Source organism: Poecilia reticulata, chromosome 13 (assembly GCF_904066995.2).
Source record: "Poecilia reticulata chromosome 13, P_reticulata-male-v2, whole genome shotgun sequence".
NCBI lineage: Eukaryota > Metazoa > Chordata > Actinopteri > Cyprinodontiformes > Poeciliidae > Poecilia > Poecilia reticulata.
In genome coordinates, this window is record NC_088842.1 from 3,356,702 (window position 1) to 3,383,273 (window position 26,572).

The 26,572-nt window shown below is 40.3% G+C and overlaps 1 protein-coding gene across 3 annotated transcripts in view; it reads left to right on the top strand.

Annotated features, from left to right (window-relative positions):
* The first annotated feature begins 355 nt into the window (after positions 1-355).
* Positions 356-26,572, top strand: part of tpst1 (tyrosylprotein sulfotransferase 1) — a 68,361-nt gene continuing 42,144 nt past the window's right edge. For 2 of the 3 annotated variants that reach the window (XM_008425226.3, XM_008425227.3), the window contains exons 1-2: positions 356-610; positions 19,992-21,036. In XM_008425226.3, the coding sequence (XP_008423448.1) occupies positions 20,180-21,036 (857 nt within the window). In that variant the 5' untranslated portion in view covers positions 356-610; positions 19,992-20,179. The remainder of the gene's footprint in view (positions 611-19,991; positions 21,037-26,572) is intronic. The other variant, XM_008425225.3, reaches the window with a different exon arrangement.

A 26,572-nucleotide genomic window follows, 5' to 3' on the forward strand; every position in this document is an offset into this window, starting at 1 on the left:
TAATAAAGAAAAAATTTACCAATCTATTTGCAAACAGCATGTGGACTGTTGCATGTAAAATTCACTATCAGTAAATATTATACTAGTATCAGACTTGGACCAAAGAAAGCTAGGCAGTTGCAAGTCTTTTATGGGCCAAATAGACTCAAGAAATGTTAACGGCAGATGCGCAGGGAGGGAGTGAGGGGGGGACCCAATTAAATTTTTTGTCCTGGGGCCAAAGATTCCTGGCGGCGCCCCTGTCAATGGCAGCTAGTGAGGAAATATAACTGTGCTTTTAAATCAGCTATTGTTCTGCCCACACTCATGTATCGGCCAATCAGCAGCTCTGACACACAGCGTCGCGTGAATTCTTGACTTATCATAGCTCTCCTTTCAGTAGGAGTCAAGCTCCGTGCTTGTAGCAGTGTGGTTGGTTTATGGCTGTGTTGTAGCCCACCACCAGAGCAACGACATGACTGTCGTGCGGGTGTACACGGCTTGTGTGAGCTGAAAATGTCCAGAAAGTGACTCAGAAAGGAGACAGGACAACCTGGATGCTAACGCTGGAGTCCTTGGAAGTTTTCTCGCTGGCTAACCTGGCTCTCCTGCTGCGTATGTGCAGCGTTAGGTAGGTTTTTTTTGGCGCCGTGCCGCTGTTACGACCCTCTCCCTCATCGCTCCTCTCCCTAAGCCGCGGAGCTGCTAGTATTAAAGTCACATTTTAGACCGGAGGTTTATACAGCCGTTATATGTTATTTTACACTCGCTCATAATGACTGGTAAACTGAGGTTACATAATTGCTGGGGGTGAGGGGAGGTTGGCATGTTCAGGGGAACAGGCTGGAAAATTACCCCTGTTGATACACGCACATATTGAGCTGTTGACAGAATCATACATTAAAAGATGCCAGTTATGCTGTTCTCACGAGGAAGTAGCGCGGAAGTAAAGGTTTTTAATTCTCGGGGTAATGGATTGGTATTTCTTTAACAGGACTAGACATTTCTTGAATTTTAAGTTGTAACCTACCTTTAGACCAGTGTTTCATGCAGGTCTGTGTACTCTGGTCCTCAAGGTACACTGACCTCCATGTTTTAGATGTGTACCCTGCTTCAGCACATCTCATTCAGATGGCTCCAATTCAACAAAAGCTTATTAACCAGTCTTCAATTAAAATCGTGTGCTGAAGCAGTGAAATGCCTAAGACAAGCAGGACAGTGTAACTTGAGGACCAGGAGCCTCAACCTGACACTGCTTTAGGTGGTGTTAACCATTTTAGTTTATTAAAAGATTTAATTGGCAATAGCTTATTATTTCAAATATACATATACAGAAATGTTGCAATAGTTTAATATTCATGCTGAATTTACTACTGGATCAAAACCCATTGAACCTATATTATACCTTTATCCAACTATGCCCCTTTACTGATGACATGTTTCCTGATAAGTGGCATACTGAGTTTGGTTATGAGCTGTCAAATTACATAAATAAATAATGGTATCTGTTAGGACTTCATTCTGAACCATCTGCCTCAAACAATCACTGTATTCATATTTATGCTACGTATCCATTGTGTGTAAGATGTAGGAGCTGTCTGTTGACATGTAGAATATGCACAAGGTATCAGCTAAACACAAAACTAAATGAGCATAAGTGATATTTTATGTCCAGAACATCATAAAAAAGACAAATGACAGAAATACCAGAGGGCTGAGAAAACAATATTCAATGGTCAGGAGGAGCCAGGAGCACATCTACTGCATGCAGGTGGTCTGGATATGAAAGAGAAGGACTAAAGTACAATACAGTATTTCTCAGTACTAGCTGCTTTGACAGTCACAGCTGTGGAGCCCCAGCAGCTTATTTAAACTTTTGTTTCCGTGTCTGAAAACCACCCACAGTTCCACAGTGGATCGCCACAGTGCCCAGCCCACTGGGCTTAAAAAGTTTTCTGGAGGAAACCCCGTAATCGTTAACTGATCAATAAGATCAATCAATTTTAGATTATCTCATTAACTGATAACTTGTATCCCTTCACCAGAATGTTGGTGTAGAGCAGTGTTTCTCAACCTTTTTTGGGCCAGCGCCCCCCTAGCCTTTATCCAGGTCCCTCACCGCCCTCCACCAAAGAATTTGTAGGCTACTTTGCACTGACCATTATTTTATTATTAATATTACTATCACTATTGTAGATGTTTTGATTTGTATGCTTGTTTCTGTATTTATCATCAAAAATAATAAGCACAACTCACTACTCAACTGGCAGAAACAAGTCGACAGTCATTTAATGCTTCTTTTGATCCTAAATGCTTGACCTAACCTGAAACTAAATGATAGTATTCTCCAGGCTTTTGAAAACTTTCTTCTGGCTTGTCGTAAAATATGAACTCTGCAACACCAGATAGTTATGTGGATTGCTTGGATGCCTGGTAAAACCTCAAGATTATAAGGGAAGTCTTTTTTTACCAAGATAATAAGGATCATATCCTAAATATATGCATATTTTTTCGAGATGCCTTGTCTGTTCCAGCCTATTTATGGCATTAGCATACTCATTGTGATCAATTTTGCTTTGTTTTGAACCAGAGAAATCCCCTTCCGGAGCTCCATCTAAATTTCGCGCATCTTCCGGGTCACGTGTCTGAAACCCAGCAATAGAGTCTTAAAAACAACAAATAAAAAATACAAAATGAATATCAACTATTTGCACTTCTGAGATGCTTGCAGTCTGGCTTATTAAAAGAAACCCAAAGCATTTTATATTATATATAAATACTCCTGATCAAAATCTTAAGACCAGTCAAAAAATTGCAAGAATTTGCATTTTGCACTATTGGATCTTAAGAAGGTTCTAAGTAGAGCTTCACAATGTTAAAAGGAAGAAATCAGTGTAAGAGACAAAAACTTTTGAGTGGGGAATTAATTGAAAACTGCTTTTACACTCAAACATGATTTTTTCAACTGATCAAAAGTTTTAAGACCTTAGCTCAAAAAACCCCGAAAACCCCCCAAAACAGAAATCGAAGTGTCAATAAAAAGGACTCAGTAATGAGTAGCTCCAACATTCTTATTGATGACTTCAAACAATTGTTTAGGCATGCTTGATGCCAGTGTTTCCAGGAGGCTAGTGGGAACGTTGCTCCAAATGTTGAAGATGGCTTCACGAAGGGCATCCACAGTCTGGAACTGATGTCCATTTTTGTAAACTTCCCTTGCTATCCATCCCCAAATGTTCTCAATTGGGTTTAGATCCGGGGAACATGCAGGATGGTCCAAAAGAGTGATGTTATTCTCTTGGAAGAACTCCTTTGTCAGGCGGGCATTGTGAACTGTGTAACCCACAAGAAGGGTTACTTTAAATGCCTTTAATAGTAGATGGCAAGTTAAGTTAATTTACATTACTAAAACCAACACTACAAAAGTATAAGAAAGTTGGGCCTGATCAGGAGATTCTAAATTCGGGGGAGCCTAGGTGTGAACAACCGAGGAGAGCACACAATGTATACAAAAAAAGTAGAATTTAATTTTTAAAGAAGAATTTAATATAAACAACATTTGTGGATCCACATTGTACAAATAAACAAAAATTACGCGCTTTAAAAAAAAAATTAAATTAAAAAAATAACCCAGTCTTTTTGATGTTTGTCAAATGTTCTTTCAAAGTTTTAGTCTTTCCAATGTGTCTGTCAAATGTTCTTTCAAAGTTTGTTTAGTCTTTCCAATGTGTCTGTGAAATATTTATTTATGTTTCACGGCTGGTGACCAGTCGGGTCACCGTGTACCAGTTCACTTGGTCCTCTGGGCTGGGGCTCGCCATCCAAGTTCTTGTAAGGGTGATCTTGATGTCTCTGGCACAATGTTTCAAAAGTGCACCATAAGAAAAAAAACCTGACCTGGAAGAAGGTCACAGTAAAGCATCTTAAAATTCAGGATGCTAATATCAACAAAGCAATTCAACAATTCAAATTTCAAACTAAAAGTGCCAAAGTACATTTATAACACTAAATCTAACATTCAAAATGTGGATTAGAAACCCGCATTAGCTCTGACCTACAGAGAACTTTCTGTTCTCTTATTGTAATAAGAGCACATTACAGCACAATGACATTAATGTTGAAATATTAAAACATGTACTAATGGAAAAAGAAGTAAATTTACATAGGACAAATACAACATACACAATAATAATGATATAAAGTTTACAATACAATTAAATTTGAACAGTTATTAGGTATTTTAGCCAATTTTTAGCGAATTTACTGGCCAATGGCTGAGCGCGTGCGATTACTCACCGATGCTTCAATGCTACACAACTACCAGGGATTTTTTTCCGGACGTCAGCTTTTAGAACAGAAGCTTTTGGAGATCTAATAAAAAAAAAAAAACCCAGATTCACTATTTTGAATTATGAATTCTGCTACACTAATTTAACATCGTCTTACCAATTTCCAGGATTCTTCAAAGCATTTAACGTAATCTTCTAGACAATTTACGGGAAAACCGTCAGCTCTCAAGGGAGTTAGACTCAATTTGAGCTAAATCTCAGCGCTGCAGTTAAAGGGGCGGGACAATAAACCTGATTGGCTGATGTCAAATCAGACTGTGCCAGTTATTGGTTGTTTAATCTGTCACTAAAAGCAATCACTAAAGGGATATTTCACAGGTTTTTAAAGATTTTTAGCACTGTTTTTATCAATATTTATGAACATATTAACCTTATTACTTTTTAATCTCGTTGTAAAATAAGATTAAATCAACATCTATTCATTTTTTATTTGTGTTTTTAACACTGGGTTACACTGTCCCCCCTTGGAACATGCAAGTCCCTTTGCATGGGACGGGTTGCTTTGAAATGATAGGAAAGCAAGAACCCTTAAAAGTGGTTTCAAGTTCAGGCTCTATCAAGGCACTGGTAAAAGCAAGGCTTAAGCCATGGAGTAGAGACTGGGCAATGGATACGAGTGGGTTCCCTAACTGGCTATACTGGAGCCTGTTTGGTTGAGTGGTTTGTCTCTCTGAACGTCTCACAGGATTTGTGATTTCAGGACTGGGGTAGTTGGGTCTGTCCTCTGATACGTTTTGGTTACATACACCTTCACTAGGTGGGTTAGGTTCACTTTCACAATCATTATCATGGATCAAACGTTCAGTCCTTGCTACTGCTTCGAAGTTCTCCTCACAAGGAACTACTGGGTTACTGCCAGACGTTATCACAATCGGGTCTATTGTTGAATTCAGGTAGGTTTTCACATTCAGGTGTGTTGTCGCTTTCAGGTAAGTTGTCACATCCAGGTACAGTGTTACATTCAGGTAAGTTTTTAGGGCATGACTGTTTTGGAATCTCGTGAATTTGATTGACTCTGGGACAGGTTGTTCTCTAAGCCAGTAGAGCTCCTCATCTTCAGGAGGTTCAGGAAGATTGCATTCTTCATTTTGCTCAGGAGAATGACGTGTTTTAGGTTTCCAGACGCGATTTGGCGGAGTTGGATTCTCTTCTGTGACAGCAAGGAACCCGCAAGGTAGAAGGAGGTCACGATGGACTGTGCGCACTGACCCATCTTTAGTTTCAGGCTTAATGGTGTAGACTGGTAGATCACCAGCTTGTTCCACCACAACATAAATGCCTGTCTTCCACCTATTGGCTAGTTTATGCTTACCCCTAAGATGAACGGTTCGCACCAAAACTCGGCCTCCAGGTTCTAGTTAGGATGGTTTTACACGCATGTCAAATCTGGCTTTATTTCTGTCGGCCATTTTGTTAGCATTTTGGGTCGCTAGTTTGTAGCTTTCTTGGAGAGTTGTTTTCAGTTTTTCCACATACTGTGAGTGGGACTTAAAACTTTTCTTTTGGAGAAAGAAAAGTACCCTTGATCCCTGGCGAGATCAAGGGTACGCTCAATACCTAAATGGCCAATTTCATTGTGGAGACTGTGAAAAACAGACTCACAGAACTGTTCAGGTAAAACGAGCTGATAAATGACGTTGCCATCATCTTGACGTGTTCGGTACAATATTTGGTTGTGCAGTTTGAGACGACTGAGTTCTCGAAGCAGCAGATTTATATGAGGAAGTTCGGTTCTGACTGTAGGTGGAACCTTTTCACCAGTCTCAATTTGGAGAATGACTTCGCGCAAGCGGGGGTCAGTTCTTTGTTCTTGTTTGAGTTGTTCAGCTGAAAGATGGGGCATGACTGGAAGACCACGACAGTCATCTTCATTGACAAAGTCATCTGGTAAGGTGTTTACCGAGATGGCTAATGAGTGCACAAGAGGAGTAGGTTCATCTGAGAAACTACAACACAAGGGTCTCTCACAGATGGCTGACACCACTTCTTGGCTTAAACTGGTATCTTGCTGTGCTAAAAAATGAGTTTGGGTGAACTGCTGTTTCCTGTCAAGCTCTTTTTGTGACACAGCATCATTTAATAATTCACCATGAGGTCGCCTTGAAAGACCGTCTGCATCAGAGTTCAGTTTGCCTGCTCTCTATTGGAGCTTAAAGTTAAATGTAGACAGAGAAGCTAACCAACGATAGCTCATTGCATCCATTTTAGCTGTTGTCAGAATATAGGTCAGAGGGTTACTGTCAGTGATGACAGTAAACTGGTTACCATAAGTAGTAGGGCTGAAACGATTCCTCGAGTGATTCGAGTACCTCAATTATTAAAATTCCTCGAGGAAAATTGACCTGCCTCGAAGCTTTGTTAATTTATGTTTTATCATTTAGCGCACCGTGTTTCAGCCGGAACATTATTTGCGTTGCGCGGAGCTCTGACTTCCGCCTCTGAGTTGTTGACAGAAGCTACGTGTTAGCGGCATAACGTCCAATCTTCAAGTTCGGCCCTCGGAGATTTTACTGATTGGTGATAATTCCGGGTTTTCATCGTTTTTGTGGGACCAATAAACATTCTTAAAATGACCGGCGCGATGCCGGGAGTTCGGCAGCCTTTCTGCTCCGGAGCTGCTGGTTGAACGGCGGGAAGAAGCTGAGGAGGATTTATACAGGTGAGCGGAGAGACTGAACACGGCGGGCGGCTGAGGGTTGATGCTTACAGGGTAAGTGCAGCTTTACGGACGAACCGCACAATAAACTTATATCATCCCGGTCTGAACAAACGGGAGGCGGAACATGGCTAGTAGATGAGTTTCTGAACGGAGGAGCCGTAAATATCCCGTATTGCTCCCCCGGTCTACAAAAAAGTAACTGGTAGGGAAGCTCAAATGTGGAAAAAATAGACTGATGTTGATATCCGTTAGTAACACTGGTGTTATGGAAGATTTACCAATATTTTATTTCATAATTGTTTTTATCTGATTGCTCGATTAATCGTAAGAAAAATCTATAGATTACTCGATTACTAAAATAATCGTTTACAACAGCCCTAATAAGTAGTCTGCAAACTTTTCTGTTACAGCCTACTTTAGGGCCAAAAACTCTAATTTGTGGGCGGGGTACCAAGCTTCGCTCCTGGACAGCCCCCTGCTCGCATAAGCAATGACCCTTGTTTGGCCGTCCTGTTCCTGATAAAGGGCGGCGCCAAGTCCTGTGGGGCTGGCGTCGGTGTGAAGTGAGTACGGCAGCTTAGGGTCGGCAAATGCCGGGGGTCAGTTAATCCTGGCTACCCGCTGGGCTCATTAACTGGAGGAAACCCTTGATTAGTTGGTAACTGACCATTTCCTTATAAACCTGAGTTTTCTCTTGTATGAAGAGGGTTGTCCATCTTTCCATAACATAAAGGGCAACAATTTTTGTAATATGTTTAATTATAAACATTTTGTGTCAGCTGTGTTAAATACTGACTGAACAGAAAATTGTGGTTTTCTCACATTATTAAACAGAGACATATTTGTAAAATATAATAAAACAGAAACATCATAGGTTGCTGAATCAAAAAATAATACGGAATAAAAGTGAAACCTTAATTATATATTTTTTTCCTGTTCCATATATTTCGGTGACCCTGAACCTTGTGTTAAACTTCAAGTTATTTAGTGATTTTTTTTTTTTTTGGAAAGACATCTGTGTTTCAGAAAGTCTTTTGGCAATAGTTGGTCAAAAGACCTTCCCTTACTACTAATATTAGCTAATAATGAGATTCGATCCAGTTCCGACTGTGGACCAGTACCAGCTTCTTTGTTTTAGTGGCAGTTGGCAAACAACTATAGAAAGCATAGCACCTTGTGCTGCACAGGACAGGCTCAGTTAAATGACCTTATCATTTATTATCATAATATTAATTTTTACACCGGTGTCAAAAAATCCACTGCTATCACCATAAACAAGACAATATAGCACACCTCTAGAGACCAGACAAATAAAACGGGTCGTCTCAGGTTGCTCCACATATTTCTGAGTAGCTGCAAGCAGCAGTAATACACTTGGACAGCGGCTTGTAGCACTGAAGCAGATTAGGATCAGAAAAATGTCTGGACCTTGTACGTCAGTGTTACCAAGCTGACTGTCCTACACTTCTTCAAAGAGTTTTCAACTCTTTGAAAAAGAGTGAAGACTTTCCTGATGGGCTCTAAGACCACTATTGCATTACTCCTGTATGTATGATTACCATTTTTTTTTCTCATTAGTTCATGTCTTCCTTTCTAAAATAGTCAACTTTAATGGTGTAACACACTAGCAGACACACTCATTTAACAACCCTCATAAAACGTCACACTGCAGCGTACTGCCAGTCAGATCAAGGAAGTGACTGCCCTCACTTTTGGCTTGCATTACTGGAAAGTGGGATATCAAAGCAATCAGCAGTGAAATTTGTAGGATTTGTAATTGGAGCTTCAGACTAAAATGTTTCCATGGAACTGAACAATCAAAATTAAATAGTTTCCTGAGAGTTCCTTCTACAATAATAGCTGCTCTCTCACTGCTCTCTCACTGCTGCACACAGAAGTTCTCTGGGTGTCCTGTTGGAGAACGTTGAAAGATTTTAAAAAGCCAGTTTTGTTACATTTCACATGTCTTCAAACAAATAGTTTTTTAATTTTTATTGTTTTAGCCCATCACATCCACGCCCTGTGTAGGGAAGTTCTGTTGCTTAATGGTCGTAAGGAGATTAAGTGATATTTAAAAATGTAGACGCACCATTTTTTTATAATTTTATGAAAGAAACACACAAAAACCACTACGACTAACAGTTTAGAAAAAAAAACATTCAGCTTTAATGTCAAGTTAATTTACAATAGGACTAGACAATATGGTGGAAAAACGTATCACAAAGTGAGCATTTCATATCAATTGATACTGATAATTAGAGATGTGCCGATCAGGTTTTTTTCTGCCGATACCGATCACCCCCTGAGGGACGATCGCCGATACCGATCACCGATATTGATCACCGATATTGATCACATAATTATTATTATTATTATTATTTTTATCATAAACACTACCGGTTACATTATGTGGAAAAAGGAACCATGAATTCATCTTAATTTAGACAAAAACTTGTTTTTAATAACTTTTTCCAAGAAGAAAACTAAACGGACATTGTGCAAATTGTACTGCTATCGGTAATACTATCTTTAACAGACTAATGGCATATAAAGGCTCTGAAGAGGCTAAAAAATGCAAAGAGCCAAAAATAAAACCTCTCAACATTTCCAAAAAAATTTAAGTATAAAACTTAACATTCAAAGGCAAAAACAGGTTCCATTACAATAAACAATCCAGAGTTACTGAATGAAAACTTCCTGATAGCATGGCGGCTAGCTGATTACTGCTAGTTCTGAGTGGCTGTTTCTACCTGAGCGGACTAATTATGCAGAGCAGGGAGGAGATCGATTATTCTTTTAGAGATTATCCGTCTCATGTTAGTACAGCAAAAGTTTTAATACGTATGTAAAATGTATTTTTTAGGTTAGGTGCTGCAGCTTTAAGCAGAGGTTCGTTTGAGAGTCACTACCAGGTGGAGCAGAAGCGGCGCTCTGTCTGTGAAATATTACTACCAGTAGCGCGTAGCAGCGGTTCAACAGCGAGAACAGAACCAGCGTCTTACATCGCAGCTCGAAGACTTAAATAATTTTGCGGGTTATTTGTTTAGCTTTCTGACCGTCATGCTAATCCGGGTGAGTGTTTGTAGCTGTGCGCTGCTTTACCTGCTATCTGCTCCTCCATATGTCTTTTTTACTGCAGTGAGCCTCGATGTCGCCAAACTCCGTCAAGTATGGCATTGTTTTTATGCCATATTAACTTCGTTGTGTTGATGCATTTTGACGTTTTGACAACTTCCCCATTCACTCTTAGGATTTGTTGCTTCGCGTTTGCTCAGTGTGAAGGAAAGAGGAGACCACCTGCACAGGCAGGCTGCGAAATGAGATGCAGGTGATTGTTATCGTCAACAAGAGCCAATGATCGCCGATCACCGATCATGCACTTTCACAAAAATCGGCCAATTATGATCGGTGACCGATCGATCAGCACACCTCTACTGATAATTATTGATTAATTTTTTTTGTTTCAGATACCTGAAATACTGCCAAACTGGTGGCGTAATCCTTCCTGTTTAATCCACAGTTTTCATTCGCATAACAGATTTGTTATGCGATTTATTTTTAATCTGCTGCTGCTGCTGCTGCTGCTCAAGTTAATCCAAGGTTATTGCTAGGTAACCAAAGAACGAATGAGTTAGTTGATGCCCTCTATCTAATGTAGCTCGCTGTGAGAGGCTGAACAGCCAAAGCCTTTCCTCCGCCTACATCTCCCAGAATGCTGTGCGGTTCTGGATTGGAGTTCAGTGAATATTCTGCTGAATATTCAATATTCTATCAGATGCATTATCTATTGATGTTTATCATGTGTCTATCACAATATCTATTGTTATTGATTTATTGTCTAGCCCAGTGTTTCTCAACCTTTTTTGGGCCAGCGCCCCCCTAGCCTTTATCCAGGTCCCTCACCGCCCCCCACCAAAGAATTTGTAGGCTACTTTGCACTGACCATTATTTTATTATTAATATTACTATCACTATTGTAGATGTTTTGATTTTTATGCTTGTTTCTGTATTTATCATCAAAAATAATTTCCCAGAGAACAAAAAAGTCATGGGAATAGAAATTATTTTCACAGGTGTCTACGAAAAATGCAATGAACATTCAACTTAAAATTGGTAAGCCTAACAGCAGCCAATCAGAGTGGAAAAATATTCTTATTGCCATTTTCTTGTTGTTAAATATTACACAAAATGAGGAGATAAAAAATGTACAACATGCCAGTTTAAACTTTGAACAATTTGCAAAACGACTGAGCTCTGCAACATTAAAACATGGATAGAACTGTAACTACATTAATCATAGCTCTTCTTCTCTTCAGTGTTTTTGTGGGTTTCTGGTGGTGCAGCTCTGTGCTGCCTTCAGGAGAATGGGACATCAGAGCATCATCCATAACATTTCACCCTCATGGCATTTATTGTTCAAACCAGAGCTTTTATTGGAAAAACAAAAGTTCCAGATCCTTTTAATGCCATACAAATATGAGAAACAAACATAGAAACATTGATTATATCTTTATATAGACCTCTCTATTGCTTTATAGATTAATAGTTTTACTGGACAGAAATGACAAAGAACAAATCTTGTTCTTAATCAAATCCTAATGAGTCAAATTGAAAGTGTCATGGAGTCATCAGCCTCATGACATTAACACTGACATGAAAAATAATATTGAAGAAATAAATATATCAAATCTAATTAAAAACATAAATAAGTGATGTTATTTACTGTTATGGTCTGTAAGATATATTTATTCTCAGTACTAGATGTGGTCTCAACAAACCCATGGCACTTCAACAATATTTATTTATTTTACCTTTTATCTTCTCTTGGTTTATTGCTATGTCCACTTTAGTTTCTTTCCTATTGCTAGATTTATTTGATCATTTATTGACGCTCACCATCAGTAATCTTTACTCATCACCTACTGCGCCGTCTAATCGTCATGTGTTTCACATCATGTGTTGATTTTTCACTGTTCAGCGTCGGATTCTCTGTTTTTATGCCATAATTCACATCTAGTTCGTCGCTCTGTTTAATGTCCCGCTTCTCCTGTTTCAGAGTGTTGCGCAATCTGCGCGTCGGTTTTTTTTTTTTTTGTTTTACCCCCTAAGGTGCAAGGCGTATCGATGGGGAAAAGGCAGACTAACAAATATTTTAAAACAACGGAAACTATTTCGGTATTCTGATTACTGAAATTCAAAAGTGCAAAAATTCCAGACAAAATTAATCACAGCAGCGGTGAAGCTACCAGTAGCAGGAGCGGAGCTGCGCCAAGAAGCTAACAGAAGCTAACAAACACCGAATAGAAGAGCTGCCATCGATACAGTAGCAGCCACGCATGGTTTAATGTTACACAATACAGTTTTACCAAGTTACTCAAAGTCTAAACTGGCATTGTTTTGCATTTAAGGTGTAAAGTTTACCTTCGACCAAACACCCCCCAGAGGACTCCCAGCGACCCCCTTTTGTAAAAATTTCCGCCATCACCCCCTGCCGTCCTCTGAACCGGTACCGCCCACGTTGAGAACCGCTAGTGTAGCCCTAATTTATAACTGATCATAGCCGTCTGCATCCGAATCAAATTGGGAAGTGACTGCAGATTTTCACCCTTTTGTTTAGTTATAGTTATAATGGGTACACAGATTATGAACATTTTGACTGATTTTGATATCCGCTTTTAATATTGCTGTCATGGCCTATAACAAATTTTTGCCAACAATATATATTGCTGTCATGGCCTATAACAAATTTGCTATATATCCCGGATCGGCGGTGACCGATGTTGCCTTCATATTTTCAAATGCTGCTTACAGCAGCAGCAATATATTTACTACATAGATTAAAAAATACATGATTATTACTTGACATAGTTCACATGTGTCAAACTGTCATGTCATTTTATGTGGCCCCCCAGCGTTTTATAGGCCTATGATTGACTTAAAATATGTTTTGAGCACAAATTGACTACAAACTACATCTCCCATAATGCATTCCGATTGTTACCAGCCAACATTATGGCTTCTCGCCACTTGAGAGCAGCAGAGTCACCTCAAGCTAGCTAACATCAAAATGTCCAAGAAAAGAAAAATCGATTTACAAGTAAGACTGTGAATGGAGATGTGTGCGAGTTGGTGTCAGGGCGGCAGGTGGCGCTAGACTTCTTTTGTTATCCGTTATCTTGACCGACAACATAAAAAAAAAAATCGTTCATGTACTATTTTTATCCGTGAAATTACAATCATATTAACATCGGCTATTTAGCCGCATTTTATACGGTTTAGTTAGTATTCGCCGTGAATCCAGATCCCATCACAAATCTTTTTCTCCGTAGTGACAGAAACCACTGACTGTGGCCCCAATAACTTTTTTAATAAATTAAATTAAGCGACTTCACATAAATTACCAGCACTTCACCCGCTGGGCTCTGAACGCACTTCCACCTGGTCCCCATCTGCGTTAATTCATCAGTCAGTTGGATCTGTCTGATCCAAACAGATCAACTGAACTCTGTGAGTGTTTTACCCTGCGCGGTCTGGTGTGCGCTTTTACCAGGATTTTGTTGTTGTTGTTGCGTGGTTTCGAATCTCCGAAATGGACAGATGTTACGTCTGCAGCACTCCTCCAGAACGCCGCTCTCCTGGGTAATGTGTACCAAGGCTCCATTTGTTAAAACCGCTGGATGAGTTACTTCCAGCAGTTTTTAATTCTTCGCAGTGGCGGAGCCGCTTCCGCAGTGTTTGAGCAGCGGACTGCGCATGTTACAGTCTAATTAACTTCTGCGTCGTCATTTATTTCCTCAAGATAAACTGCCGGCTCCTCAAATGGATTAACACAACGTTGCATTCTCTTTAGTTTTCTCTGGTCTGTAATGGAGACTTGAATGTAACGCGCCATTTCAACCAAAGGTTTTGAATGCGCTTCCTAACCAGACGCTCCAAAGCGTTATTTAACAATATGAGGTGTTGTTTAATCTATTTTTAACATTGTATTTTCATACATTTATGCTAGGGGTGCCCAAGTCTAGTTTTCCAGAGCGTCCATCTGCAATGTTAGATGCATTCCTTGTCTAACACAGTTGGATCATTGACTCATTATAAGCCTCTACAGAACTGAGTTGCTGGTGATGAGGGAAGTCAACCTTTTGTCTGGGGTGTGTTTTAGCAGGGATGCATCTAAAAGTTGCAGTCTGGAGGACTGCACCTGGGCACTCCTGATTTGTACCGTCAATGTGGCCCGTTGGGGCTGCACAGTGGCGCAGTTGGTAGAGCTGTTGCCACGCAGCAAGAAGGTCTTGGGTTCGATTCCTGGTCCCGGTCTTTCTGCATGGAGTTTGCATGTTCCCCCTGTGCATGCCTGGGTTTCTCCGGGTACTCCGGCTTCCTCCCACAGTCCAAAAACATGACTGTCAGGTTGATTGGCCTCTCCAAATTGTCCCTAGGTGTGAGTGTGTGTGTGCATGGTTGTGTGTCCTGTGTGTCTCTGTGTTGCCCTGCGACAGACTGGCGACCTGTCCAGGGTGACCCCGCCTCTCGCCCGGTACTCTAGCTGCAGATAGGCACCAGCACCCCTCCTGACCCCACTGAGAGATAAGGGTGTAAGAAAATGGATGGATGGATGTGGCCCGTTGAGGGTGGATAATATGCTGAAGTGGCCCTCGGTGAAATTGAGTTTGACACCCCTGACATAGTTGTACTGTTCAAAACCTTTCTATTGAGTAGAAATGGAGTAATGTCTGTGTATGTTAAAATTTTAAACATTTACCACCCAAAATCCTCACTTCTTTCAAATAGTTCACTTTTTATTTTATTCTAGTTGTTAAATAGTTCAATCTGGAGAGTCTCAGATGGACAAAAGGGAACAATTAAAAGATTTAATGACAGGAATGAATAACAGTTCTTTGGCGCTCGGACCCCAGCAGCTAATTTGAGCTGAGATTTGATGTGAACTCGATGAACATCCCGATAACTGATTAGGGATGCTCTCCCCCGGGGCCCGACACTGGTGGTGGTGGTCGGGAAAGGGTACCATCCTAGAGCTGAAGGATGTGGGTGGAGAAGGGGAGGTGGTGGGTTGAACGCAGCTGGGAATCAGCTGACTGCTTGGGTGTGGATCCTTTTATGCAGAGCCTGATTGCTGATTGAACGCGCCGGGTGAGGTCCAGTGCTGAGGTCGGAGATGAGCATGACGTCGATGGGCGAACGAAGGGGGTGGAGTCTTCCAGCTTGAATTTTCGCTAAAGCTTCCATATTAACTTATAAAGCATCTTTTTTTCTTTTCTTTTTTAATCCAAAAGTTCCTGCTGCTTGTTTAAGATGAGTACAAACAAGTTGTTGAGAATTAAGTGATGTTCACTTGAACTCTTTAATTAAGCAGAATGTTTTATTTTACAGTGAGGAAGGCCAGAGTCTAGCTTTAGCAGACGGCTGGAGGCATCTGATCCACGTTTCAAACTCAGTACCTGTTTGCTCTCAGGCAAAAATTTGGTAAGATTAAATTTAGTCGGCTAAAGAAAGTCAGACGGTTCATTCTCCGAGTGAAATCTCTTGAGGTAGTCACGTTTCTTGTTTGTTCAGATCTTGCTAGTCATTTCCATAGTATGACTACTAATTAACAGTTGATTTTTTTGTGTGTCTAATTGCAATCTAATCATTCAGTTCACAATTGAAGTTTTATTATCATAATTCTGCAAATAGAATATTTTCATAGTATATTTCAATCATTCCTTTCATACAGTCTAAGCTCCCTGAAACTATAATTTTGTGAACTATAATTTTGATTTCTTTGAGTATCATGATATTTTACTTAATCTGACTAATATGATCATTGAACGCAATGATCAATGCTTCACATTGATCATTTATAAGTTTATCAGTTACAAGAGGTGTACTGTCTGTTAGTGAACATTATTGAACAGATAGCATCATTAGGACCAAGGAAAAAAGTTGTGATAATTTTAAAGGTAACGAAACAATTTACCATGTTGTGACCAACTCTTGGAGCCTGGTTGTGTAGCGAGCATGTTTTATTCTTTAGGTAAGTGTACCAACAGCAAACTTGGTCAATGTTATTATAAGTTGGACCAGGTGTCAGAAGATGTAAGTCTCCGTGGGAGGGGCTACTTGAGAAAAAAAGCAAAGATTCACTGATTGAATTGTTGGTTGATAGCCAGCAAATATTTGAATTTGTGCAACAAACATTGAAAGAAAAACTATATAAAACCTGAATGATCATTCAGTTTGATAAATATTTACACAGAGCATCATTCAATAAATCGATAGAAATCCAAGTGCTCACATCAAAACATCAAATCTAAGTAAATAATACAAATTGTTCTAAATATTTTAATACAGACTTATGGTTCACATTGATCATTTATAGGTTTTAGTAATGGAACCTTAACTACAGGTGTACTATATTTTGTTAGTGAACACACTTAAGCATGTAAGATAGATATAGGGAAAGAATCATTAGGGCCAAGAAACATACAGCGTACAAGTCAAAGACAAGCGTAGATAATTTTAAAGGTAACAAAACAATTTACCATGTTGGAGCAATTCTTGGAGCCTGAACAAACAAACATTATTATTAAACATGATGCATATATATATATATATATATATATATATATATATATATATATATATATATATATATATATATATATGAGAGAGAAAGAGATTTACTTTACATTACCCGTCACACATCTGAGCACAAAGTGCCTCCTGGTGTAGAATGCAATGAAAACTTAGGATGGGTCTATTTTCATGTTCACGGAGAAGCGCCACAAATCCTTTTTTTCCCCACCATACACGGAGCACCATCAGTACACACTGAAAGAAGTTTATCTCTCAGTAGATTTTTTTAGGTAGAAAAAAATCTACCTAAAAAAATTAGGTAGATTTTTTTTATGAGCGAGCTCAATGAAAGACTTGAATAAATCTTCACCTACTATGGACTCTTTTATTGGTAGAACAGCAAGACTTTCTTTACGCAGTGTGTCACCAGCAGCATATCTTGCTATCACACTGAACTGCGACAAATGACTTGCATCTGTTGACTCATCCAAAGCCAGGGAGAACTGCGCTGCATTTATGTCCACTTGTGTTTTCTCCACTTGGTTTGTCATCATGATGGTACTATCATGAACAGTTCTTGCTGACAGAGGCATGTCTTGTATCTGTCTGATTATCTTGTCTTTGTTCGGAAGATCATCAAAAAGTTCATTGGCTACATCCAGGATGAACGTTTTAGCATACTCGCCACCGGTGAATGGTTTTCCATTCCTCACTATTGCTAAAGATAAAACAAAACTAGCGGAATTATAGTCGCCTTGCCGGGTCCATATGTGGAGTTGCTGCTGGCTAGCTCAGTAGCCAGCAGCAAATATTTTGCTTTCTTAGAGCTCAGTAGCTCTTGGCATGCTTTTTTCTGCTGTCTCGCAGGGTATTTTGATGCAAAGATAGCATGGCGTGTGTCGAAGTGCCACTTACATTTGACCTTTTCATCGATGCAATTTTGTCATTGCAAATTAGGCACACCGCAGAACCTGCTTTCTCCACAAAGGCGAATTCTTCAGTCCATTTGTCCTGAAATGTACGATACTCATCATCTTTTTTTGTTTTCGCCATCTTCTTTGTCAAAGGGTTAGCTTTCAGCTAATGACCGGGCAGACTGATTCAAAAGGTGGCGGGTTTTTTTCTTTTTCAAAAAGGTGACGTTTAGCTGTTTACCCAGCAACAGCCAACGTAGGCTATTATCGTCCAATTAAAATAATGCACAATCGCTCCTGCAGCCAACTGCAGCCCTGACCAGGCATGAGCAGTGGAAAATTGATGGATGGATTAAAACAAGTGATAATATTTTATGCTTTATTTGAAAAGCCGAAATCAGTGACAGTGGTTGGATTAAACCAACCACAGCAAGTCAGTCACTGCACTCCCTATGCATTTCAATGGCAGGCCCCAATGATTGTTTTTTTTTTCTCCGACATGATATGACCTCTTTTTAAATCAGGGATTTATTGAAATTTCTGTTCTCTGGTTTTTGCCCTATTGTTGTTTTCCTATCAGGAACCATTTTTAGCTTTCCTGTTGTGAAGGGATCAAGGAATTAGTGACATCACAACCTGGGAGAGCAGTCCATGTAATGCAGGTATTTACCAAATTGCAACAAAGACCAGGTCATTACAGAGTTGTGGCAATTGGCATATTTAATGCTGTTATCATTACTACATATCCTGTCATGATAACTAATTTTGCTGGACGATTAATTGTCCCAGAACTTATTACATTAAACAATAACATTGTTGTTTTGAGAACATTTTCAAGTAATATAATAGTAATAATGGCATAAAAATGCAAGTACACATTCTCAAAGTTAAATAAATTTTAAATTTATTAAAGCTTAAAGTGTTTAAGCGTGCTTAAGTTCAATCGACTTTGTCATCGCATCGTCGGATCTGTGGCGGCATGTCTTGGACACTCGAGTGAAGAGAGGTGCGGAGCTGTCTACTGACCACTACCTGGTGGTGAGTTGGCTCCGTTGGTGGGGGAGGATACCGGTCAGACCTGGCAGGCCCAAACGTGTTGTGAGGGTTTGCTGGGAACGTCTGGCGGAATCCCCTGTGAGGCGGAGCTTTAACTCCCATCTCCGGCAGAACTACGAAGACGTTCCGGGGGAGGTGAGTGGGGATTTTGAGTCTGAGTGGACCATGTTCCGTGCCTGTCGCAGCGGCAACCCTCTAACCCGTTGGTGGACACCTTCGGTGAGGGATGCTGTCAAGCTGAAGAAGGAGTCCTATTGGGCCTTTTTGGCCTGTGGAACTCCAGAAGCAGTTGATGGGTACCGGCGGGTGAAGCGGCATGCGGCTCTGGTGGTTGCTGAGGCAAAAACTTGGGCGCGGGAGGAGTTTGGAGAGGTCATGGAGACAGACTTCCGTACGGCTTTGAGGCGGTTCTGGTCCACCATCCAGCGTCTCAGGAGGGGGAGCAGTACAGGACCAACACTGTTTATGGTGGGGATGGTGTGCTGCTAACCTCGACTCGGGACATTTGGGTCCGTGGGCAGAATACTTCGAAGACCTCCTCAATCCCACCAACATGCCTTCCATTAAGGAAGCTGAGCCTGAGGACTCTGGGTCAGGCTCTCCAACCTCTGGGGACGAGGTCGCCAAGGTGGTTAAAAAGCTCCTTGGTGGCCGGATAAAGCGGAAGAAAATGGATTGATGGATGGATGGTGTTTAAATGTTCTAATGCACATTTATCCTAAATAAATGTTCTCAGATAAATAGAGAAAATGACAAATGAAATAAATTATGAAATCTCTGTAAACAAAATTATCATTCAAAAAAAGGGATGGTGGAGACCAAACCACCAGACTGAAGACTTTTATCATTCAGTTTGTAGCAAAAAGACAGGAAAAAGAGAACAACGATAAATCAACCAAATTAAATTTATTGAGTTTCTTTTAATTTATCATGCGGCTAATTATTTATTGTGACATGCCTACACATATACACATCAGTCTGAAAGGGGTGAACTTCATAATAACTATCCAACAGTCTTAGTGCGACTGTCAGGAATTTCATGGTTGGACAATGTGGAAGGGATGGGAGCCCCATCTGCCTTTCAGTTCCTGAAGCCATATACAAAGAAACAACTCATAAAAGTGCACACGATATCACTATGACCCTGCTGGGACCATGCACGTGGTAAAAAGCTCACGGGGTCAAATGGACTCTGTCTTTTAGAACTATGTGAGTGTTTAACACTTTACTTATGGTAAAACCAGCCAAGGTGAATATTTCTTTCTGCAGGAACAACTTCCACATAATAGGTTGGTTGTTAGTGTGACCTGGTAGTGCTCAAGTGTCAATCAATTAGGCTTCAAATCAGCTGATTCCAGTCAATATCTTACGTCTCAGTGTTTTTAATTTCTTTTTAGCATTTGAATTCTTTGACTATAAACTCCAAACTAATGGTGGTTTTTATGTTGTGCCACACCACAGGCCTCATGGAGCTGGGAACACACCACCTGCTGTGGACCAAGGAGCTTCATCCATGCTGGCTTCCAAGCAGACGGCCATAAAGGGTGGAAAACTTAGCTACCCTGCAGTTGTTTTTCCTCTACCCTTTTCCTAAGTCACCCCTTCCTTCCCCAAGGAGAAACCACTCTACTGTGTTGGAGAGTAACGACATGATTGGCAAGCTGAAACAGAATCTGCTGGTGGCCTGCCTGGTCATCAGCTCGGTCACCGTCTTTTACCTTGGCCGGCATGCGATGGACTGTCACCATCGCTCTGAGGAGCGCAGCCATCCAGGAGGAGTCCTGCCTCCGTCCGCACTGGGTGGCAGCATGCGGACCACCTTACGGACAGGCCAGAATCTCAGCACACCGTTTGTTTACAACAAAGACATGCCACTGATTTTTATAGGGGGTGTGCCCAGAAGCGGTACCACACTGATGAGAGCAATGTTAGATGCCCACCCTGAGGTGCGCTGTGGAGAGGAGACGCGCGTCATTCCCCGCATCCTGGCCATGAAACAGATGTGGAGCCGTTCAGGACGCGAGAAGATGCGCCTGGATGAGGCTGGTGTAACAGATGAGGTGCTGGACGCTGCCATGCAGGCCTTCCTACTGGAAATCATTGTTAAACACGGCGAGCCGGCAAACTTCCTCTGCAATAAGGACCCGTTTGCACTGAAGTCGCTCTCCTACCTGGCCAAGATTTTCCCACGTGCCAAGTTTGTGCTTATGATTCGTGATGGGAGGGCATCGGTTCACTCCATGATCTCACGGAAAGTTACCATTGCAGGATTTGACCTGGGCAGCTATCGTGACTGTCTGACCAAGTGGAATCGGGCGATAGAAACTATGTATACTCAGTGCTTGGAGGCAGTGGACAAGTGCCTGCCTATGTACTATGAACAGTTGGTCCTCCATCCTGAGAAATGGATGCAGACACTGTTGAAATTCCTAGAAGTTCCTTGGAATGATGCTGTCCTTCACCACGAGGAGCTTATTGGGAAAGCAGGGGGAGTTTCCCTTTCCAGGTAAGTACTACAAGCCAGCTTTTAGTTTAGTCTAACGTCACCTGTGATGCCATATTAAATAGTTATAGTTTTGAAGAAATGAAAACTAGGGAAGACTGTTGGTTTCTTGGTGGTGGCAGCGGTTTAAAATCGAGGTAGACAGGTTAGCAGTCCATGCTCTCTGATACAAATTTACAAATTCCATGTTTCCAGGTCTCTATATTGGCTCCAGCCACTGAAACGTTAAATGACGATTCAGTGGCTAAATCGTTAAATGAAGAGAAAATGAATCATACCATGACTCTTTTTCTCTTCAGTTTTTCTCTGTGGACATTTGGTTACTCGATCTGTTTGGAATGTAGCCTCTGGAAGCCATCTGCTGTGGCTACACATCAACTCATACCCACAGCTTTCACTTTAATTTGGGGCTGAAGTGATTAATCAAACTAATCTCGATGAGTCAGTTACTAAAATAATCATCAACTAATTTAATACAACACAATACAACTTTATTTATAAAGCTATCTAAATCAGCACCATTGGCCAAAGTGCTGTACAGCAAAAACAGACAAAAACGAACATAAAAACAACGGCAATTAAAACATTAAAACTATCATATTAAGCTTAGTCAAAAACTGAGGAGAAAAAAAATGGGACTTTAGGAAAAGATTTAAAAACAGGAAGTGAATGTGCCTGTCTGATTTTTAAAGGCAGATTGTTCCAGTTTAGGGGCAGCGATTGAAAATGCTTGGTCACCTTTCAACCTCCTGTATGATTTTGGAACCACCAGCAAGAAGTGATTTGCTGGTTTGATAGTGTGAGGGAACATGCAACCGGAGTACGTCAGACTTACTGCTGGGCCAGACCATGAAAACATTTACAAACTAATGGAAGAAGTTTAAAATGAATCCGGAAATGGACAATTGATTAATTAACTGGAGTAAACGGCCTCCTAAAAGGCCATTTGCTAGGAGAACAACAAAAATTAATGATAAATAATTAAGTGAAAACTGTAAAAACATTAAACATAATATATGATATGTGTATAAAATAGCCTTTATCTTTAAATATGCTCACCCAAAAGTCCTTGGTGGCAGTTACATTACATGTATGTGTTTTCCCAGAGCCACCTGAACTTCCATCATTTGATTTGAGTTGGAATTGAGTCATTTTGTAGAGAGAAGCCTAGTCATTAGTGACCTGAAAGATATCTTTTGTAAGCACTGCTGTTCTGAAGGCAGGATTTCCTCTCAGGATGGCTTCAGGAGGTCACGTTATGGAAATTGTTGACACACTGAAAGGGGTTCAACCTTGCTTCTTTTCCACCCAAACCCTTCCAGAAACTCCCTTTTCTTGCCATGTAGTACTAGAAAAATCCCACATTTCCTTTGGAGACATTTCATTTGCATTTTTATAGTGTGCAGATGAAATCAGCCATGGTTTTTCTTAAAATCTGCTGCACCCAGTCATCACTTTTCCCTCTGAGTGTCTCTGCTAATAACCGGAACTCCTGAGTAAATCCTTTACTTATCTTGTAAAAAATAATAAACATGCATAACTCATTGAGTTAATTATTATGAATTATTGTTTTATTCAACTGTGAGTTAAATATCTTGGGTGTTAGGACAGTGTATTAGATTTTTCAGCAAATTTGAGAAAAAATTTAATATTCTGGCTGACCTCTGGTTTTGTAGATCTCTCTTTTTAGCTGCTTGTGGGAAGTGGTCTTAATGATAGATGGAGCTAAATGGTTCATTTCAGTGGAGCTCATCTCTTCAATCACTGAACAGAAAAAGGAGGAGACTTCCTGTCACAAATGGACAACACAAGCAAATTAAGACACCCTTTTCCTCAATACCACTACTTCATTAAAAAATGTCTGTATCTGTCTGGTCATACTGTTTTCTGTCTAATGATCTAGCTCAGTGTTTTTCAACCTTTTTTGAGCCAATGTACATTGTTTTAATTGAAAAAATTACGAGGCACACCACCAACCAAAAATGTAAACAAAGATACTCTGTAGCCGCCTATATTACATATATAGTCATTCTTATCAAAGTGTCTTGAATAGGAATCAAATAAACACAAACATTTATTTTTATCATATTTTACATTTCTTATTTCAAATTTCACTTAACATGTCCACTTCAAAAATACACCTGAACAGTACCACAACACTGTCGTGTGTGATGCATGAATGTAGTAACATTCATGCATCACTAATTCTCTTGTTTTAATGTAAAATGCTCTGTACCATGTAGTGCCATGTAGTGATAATAAAATTACATGATTACGCCGTTAGTCACTACTACAGCAGAGACACTCGAAGATGGCGTTATTTGCATATAATTAAATAGTTTTCAAAAAAAATCTAAGACCAATTACCGTATTTTAGGGACCGTACCTTCAAATTTTTTGGACCCCCCGGAAACGTACATATATAAGCCACACCGGGCTACAGGCCGCTGGTATCTCTGCCGCTCTCGGTTTCCCATAAGGACCCAGCAGAGGGCTGCGTCCTAATAACTGCTGGATGTATTAAGGACGCAGTTCTCCGTCTCCAAATCCGGTTTTGTTCACACCGAGTTTACGTGCAGCGGCTTTATTTCCCTCCTGTACTGCCAGATCGATACTCCTCAACTTAGAAGCTGCATCATATGAGTTTGAAAACATTTCTCTGTCGTGCCTGCTGCTAGCATGTGCTTGTTCTAAATGAAAATTAGCGCGTTCTTTGATTTCCAATTTTGACTTCCAATGATTCACTTCCTGCTAAAGAGCCCCCTGGTGGTTGAAGAAAAATCCACAGAAAAGCCGCATGTTCAAAGTGTAGGAAAGAAGTAGCAGTTTATAGTCCGGAAAATACAATGGGTGAAATTGGATCATTTCCACGGCACACCTGACGATCACTCACGCTACACTAGTGTGCTGCAGCACAGTGGTTGAAAAACACTGATCAAGACAGCACTATTTACCTGGAAGCTTCTTGGCTATGAGTCATTTAATATTTATTATCTGCTGAAACCATCTGGTAAAGACAACTTCCTATTGCCTAGAGTTGCTAAATAGACAGTTCCTCAAAGTATAGAACACAAATCTCATGCATAGGGTTAACACATTTGCTCAAGCTGTCAAGTTTGTTTTTCAGAGATGAACTGATCAGATATTGTTCCAGTAGAGAGAGTTTTACAAAATCAACATTCATTGTATTTTTTTCCTATGAATCTTATGAATTGTGGCTTATCTCATTTACTCCTTTAAAGGGTGCACAATAGTAAATTTTTTTCACACCTTAAAGCTGCAGTATGTAACTTTTGCAGATTGTGTTTAAAACTGTCACCATGTTTTAACAGTTTCAGACAGATAATCTGTGAAAAGATCGAGCTCTTCCACCTCGTCCATGAGCTGCTACTGCTTTCTGAGGAAATGCACCGTTACTGACCAAAAACAACCTATCAGAGCGAGGACTCTTACAAATGTCAATGAACCTCATGAATGCAATGTTCAGTGTGCTAGTGGAGGAAAAACAACTTGGGATTGCAGAATAACCGCTACAAGCAGCCATCGGTGGCTATGCTGACTAACCTAGTATTCACAACAGGATCAGCTGACAAAGAAAAGTTGTAGCCGTTGGCACTCATTCCCCTTGCTGAGTGCTATGAGATTGTGATTGACCTGCCTCCGGGCTCTGATTGGTTGTTTCTAGTTAAGACTGGGAGAAGGCAGAGGAGCTCCATTTTTTTCACAGATTATCTGTCTCCTGTTACATGATCACTATGTTGTGACTCACAACAGTGACAATATAAACATATATGTGTAACCCTGTCCATGTCAGATGACACCTCGTTGCTTCTGAAAACTCTGCGTTGTGTTTTCATTAAGGGTTGTTGTCGGAAATAAGTTTGAGGCCGGAATTGGACACACATGGCGGTTCAGACTATTTGTTCTGATCACTCGACAGTGCAGTGGTTTCGCCTTCAGAATTCACAGCAAACACTTCAGAATTCACAGCAAGCACTCCGTGTTAACTTAAGTCTCATTAACGCATTTATTTTTTTGTTTGTTTTCAAATACAATATTAAACAAAGAAAAAGCAATACAAAACTAACTTCTCTGACATTAAATGTAACATTTGGCTACAGTGAGGAGCTGGCGGTCAGTATTGCTTACCTTCAGAATTCACAGCAAACACTGACTGCACAGTAACAGAAGCCAAAGCACAGCGTTCATCAACAGACAAAGTACACAAACTTCCACAACCCAAAGAACAAATCTAACATCTTGGTGGCCTCCGCTGACATATTTAATCCACTGCCCTACATCCACCCGTTGTTTAACTGATGACTACTAAACGAAACTGTTGCTCAGTGGTCCAAAGTACTTTTTTCGGATGAAAGCAAATTTTGCATGTCATTCGGAAATCAAGGTGCCAGAGTCTGGAGGAAGACTGGAGAGAAGGAAATGCCAAAAGGCAAGTGTCAAGTGTCAAGTACCCACAGTCAGTGATGGTCTGGGGAGCCATGTCAGCTACTGGTGTTGGTCCACTGTGTTTTATCAAGGGCAGGGTCAATGCAGCAGCTATCAGGAGATTTTGGAGCACTTCATGCTTCCATCTGCTGAAAAGCTTTATGGAGATGAAGATTTCAGTTTTCAGCACAACCTGGCACCTGCTCACAGTGTCAAAACCACTGGTAAATGGTTTACTGAAATCCATTGACCTGCCAACTCTCCTGACCTGAACCCCATAGATAATCTGTGGGATATTGGGAAGAGAAAGTTGAGAGACGCAAGACCCAACTCTCTGGATGAGCTTAAGGCCGCCATCGAAGCATCCTGGGCCTCCATAACACCTCAGCAGAGCCACAGGCTGATTGCCTCCATGCCACGCCGTATTGAAGGCTGCAAAAGGATTCCTGACCAAGTATTGAGTGTATAACTGAACATAATTATTTGAAGGTTGACTTTTTTGGTATTAAAACACATTTCTTTTATTGGTCGGATGAAATATGCTAATTTTTTGAGACGGGGATTTTGGGTTTTTATGAGCTGTATGCCAAAATCATCAGTATTAAAACAATAAAAGACCTGACAGTTGGTGTGCAATGAATCTAAAATATATGACAGTTTAATTTTTATCATTACATTATGGAAAATGAACTTTTTCATTTTTTAACATCTAGATTTTTTTCAAAAATAAACAACTTTGTCTAGCATAAAATTTGAAAGTAAAAACAACCTAGATTTAATGTCAGACACCTTAGTCAACTTATTCATTTATATTTTGCAACTAAAAAGGAGCCTTTCTGTCATAAACAATTAACTGTTTATTTCAGCAGCACAGCTCCTCCCCACTGTGGAACCTGCCGAGAACTAGGCCTGTCACAATAACAGATTTTATCCCAGACCTTATTGCGATAAGCAACAATGTTGCTTTGAGACCTTTGTTACTGCATATAATAACATTTTGTGTATGGGTATGCATAAAAGTGCTAGTGCCTAGTAAACTGCCAGTTAGGACTTTTGTGGGGAAAAATGTATAAACTCTGTCCCGAGTGTCAAA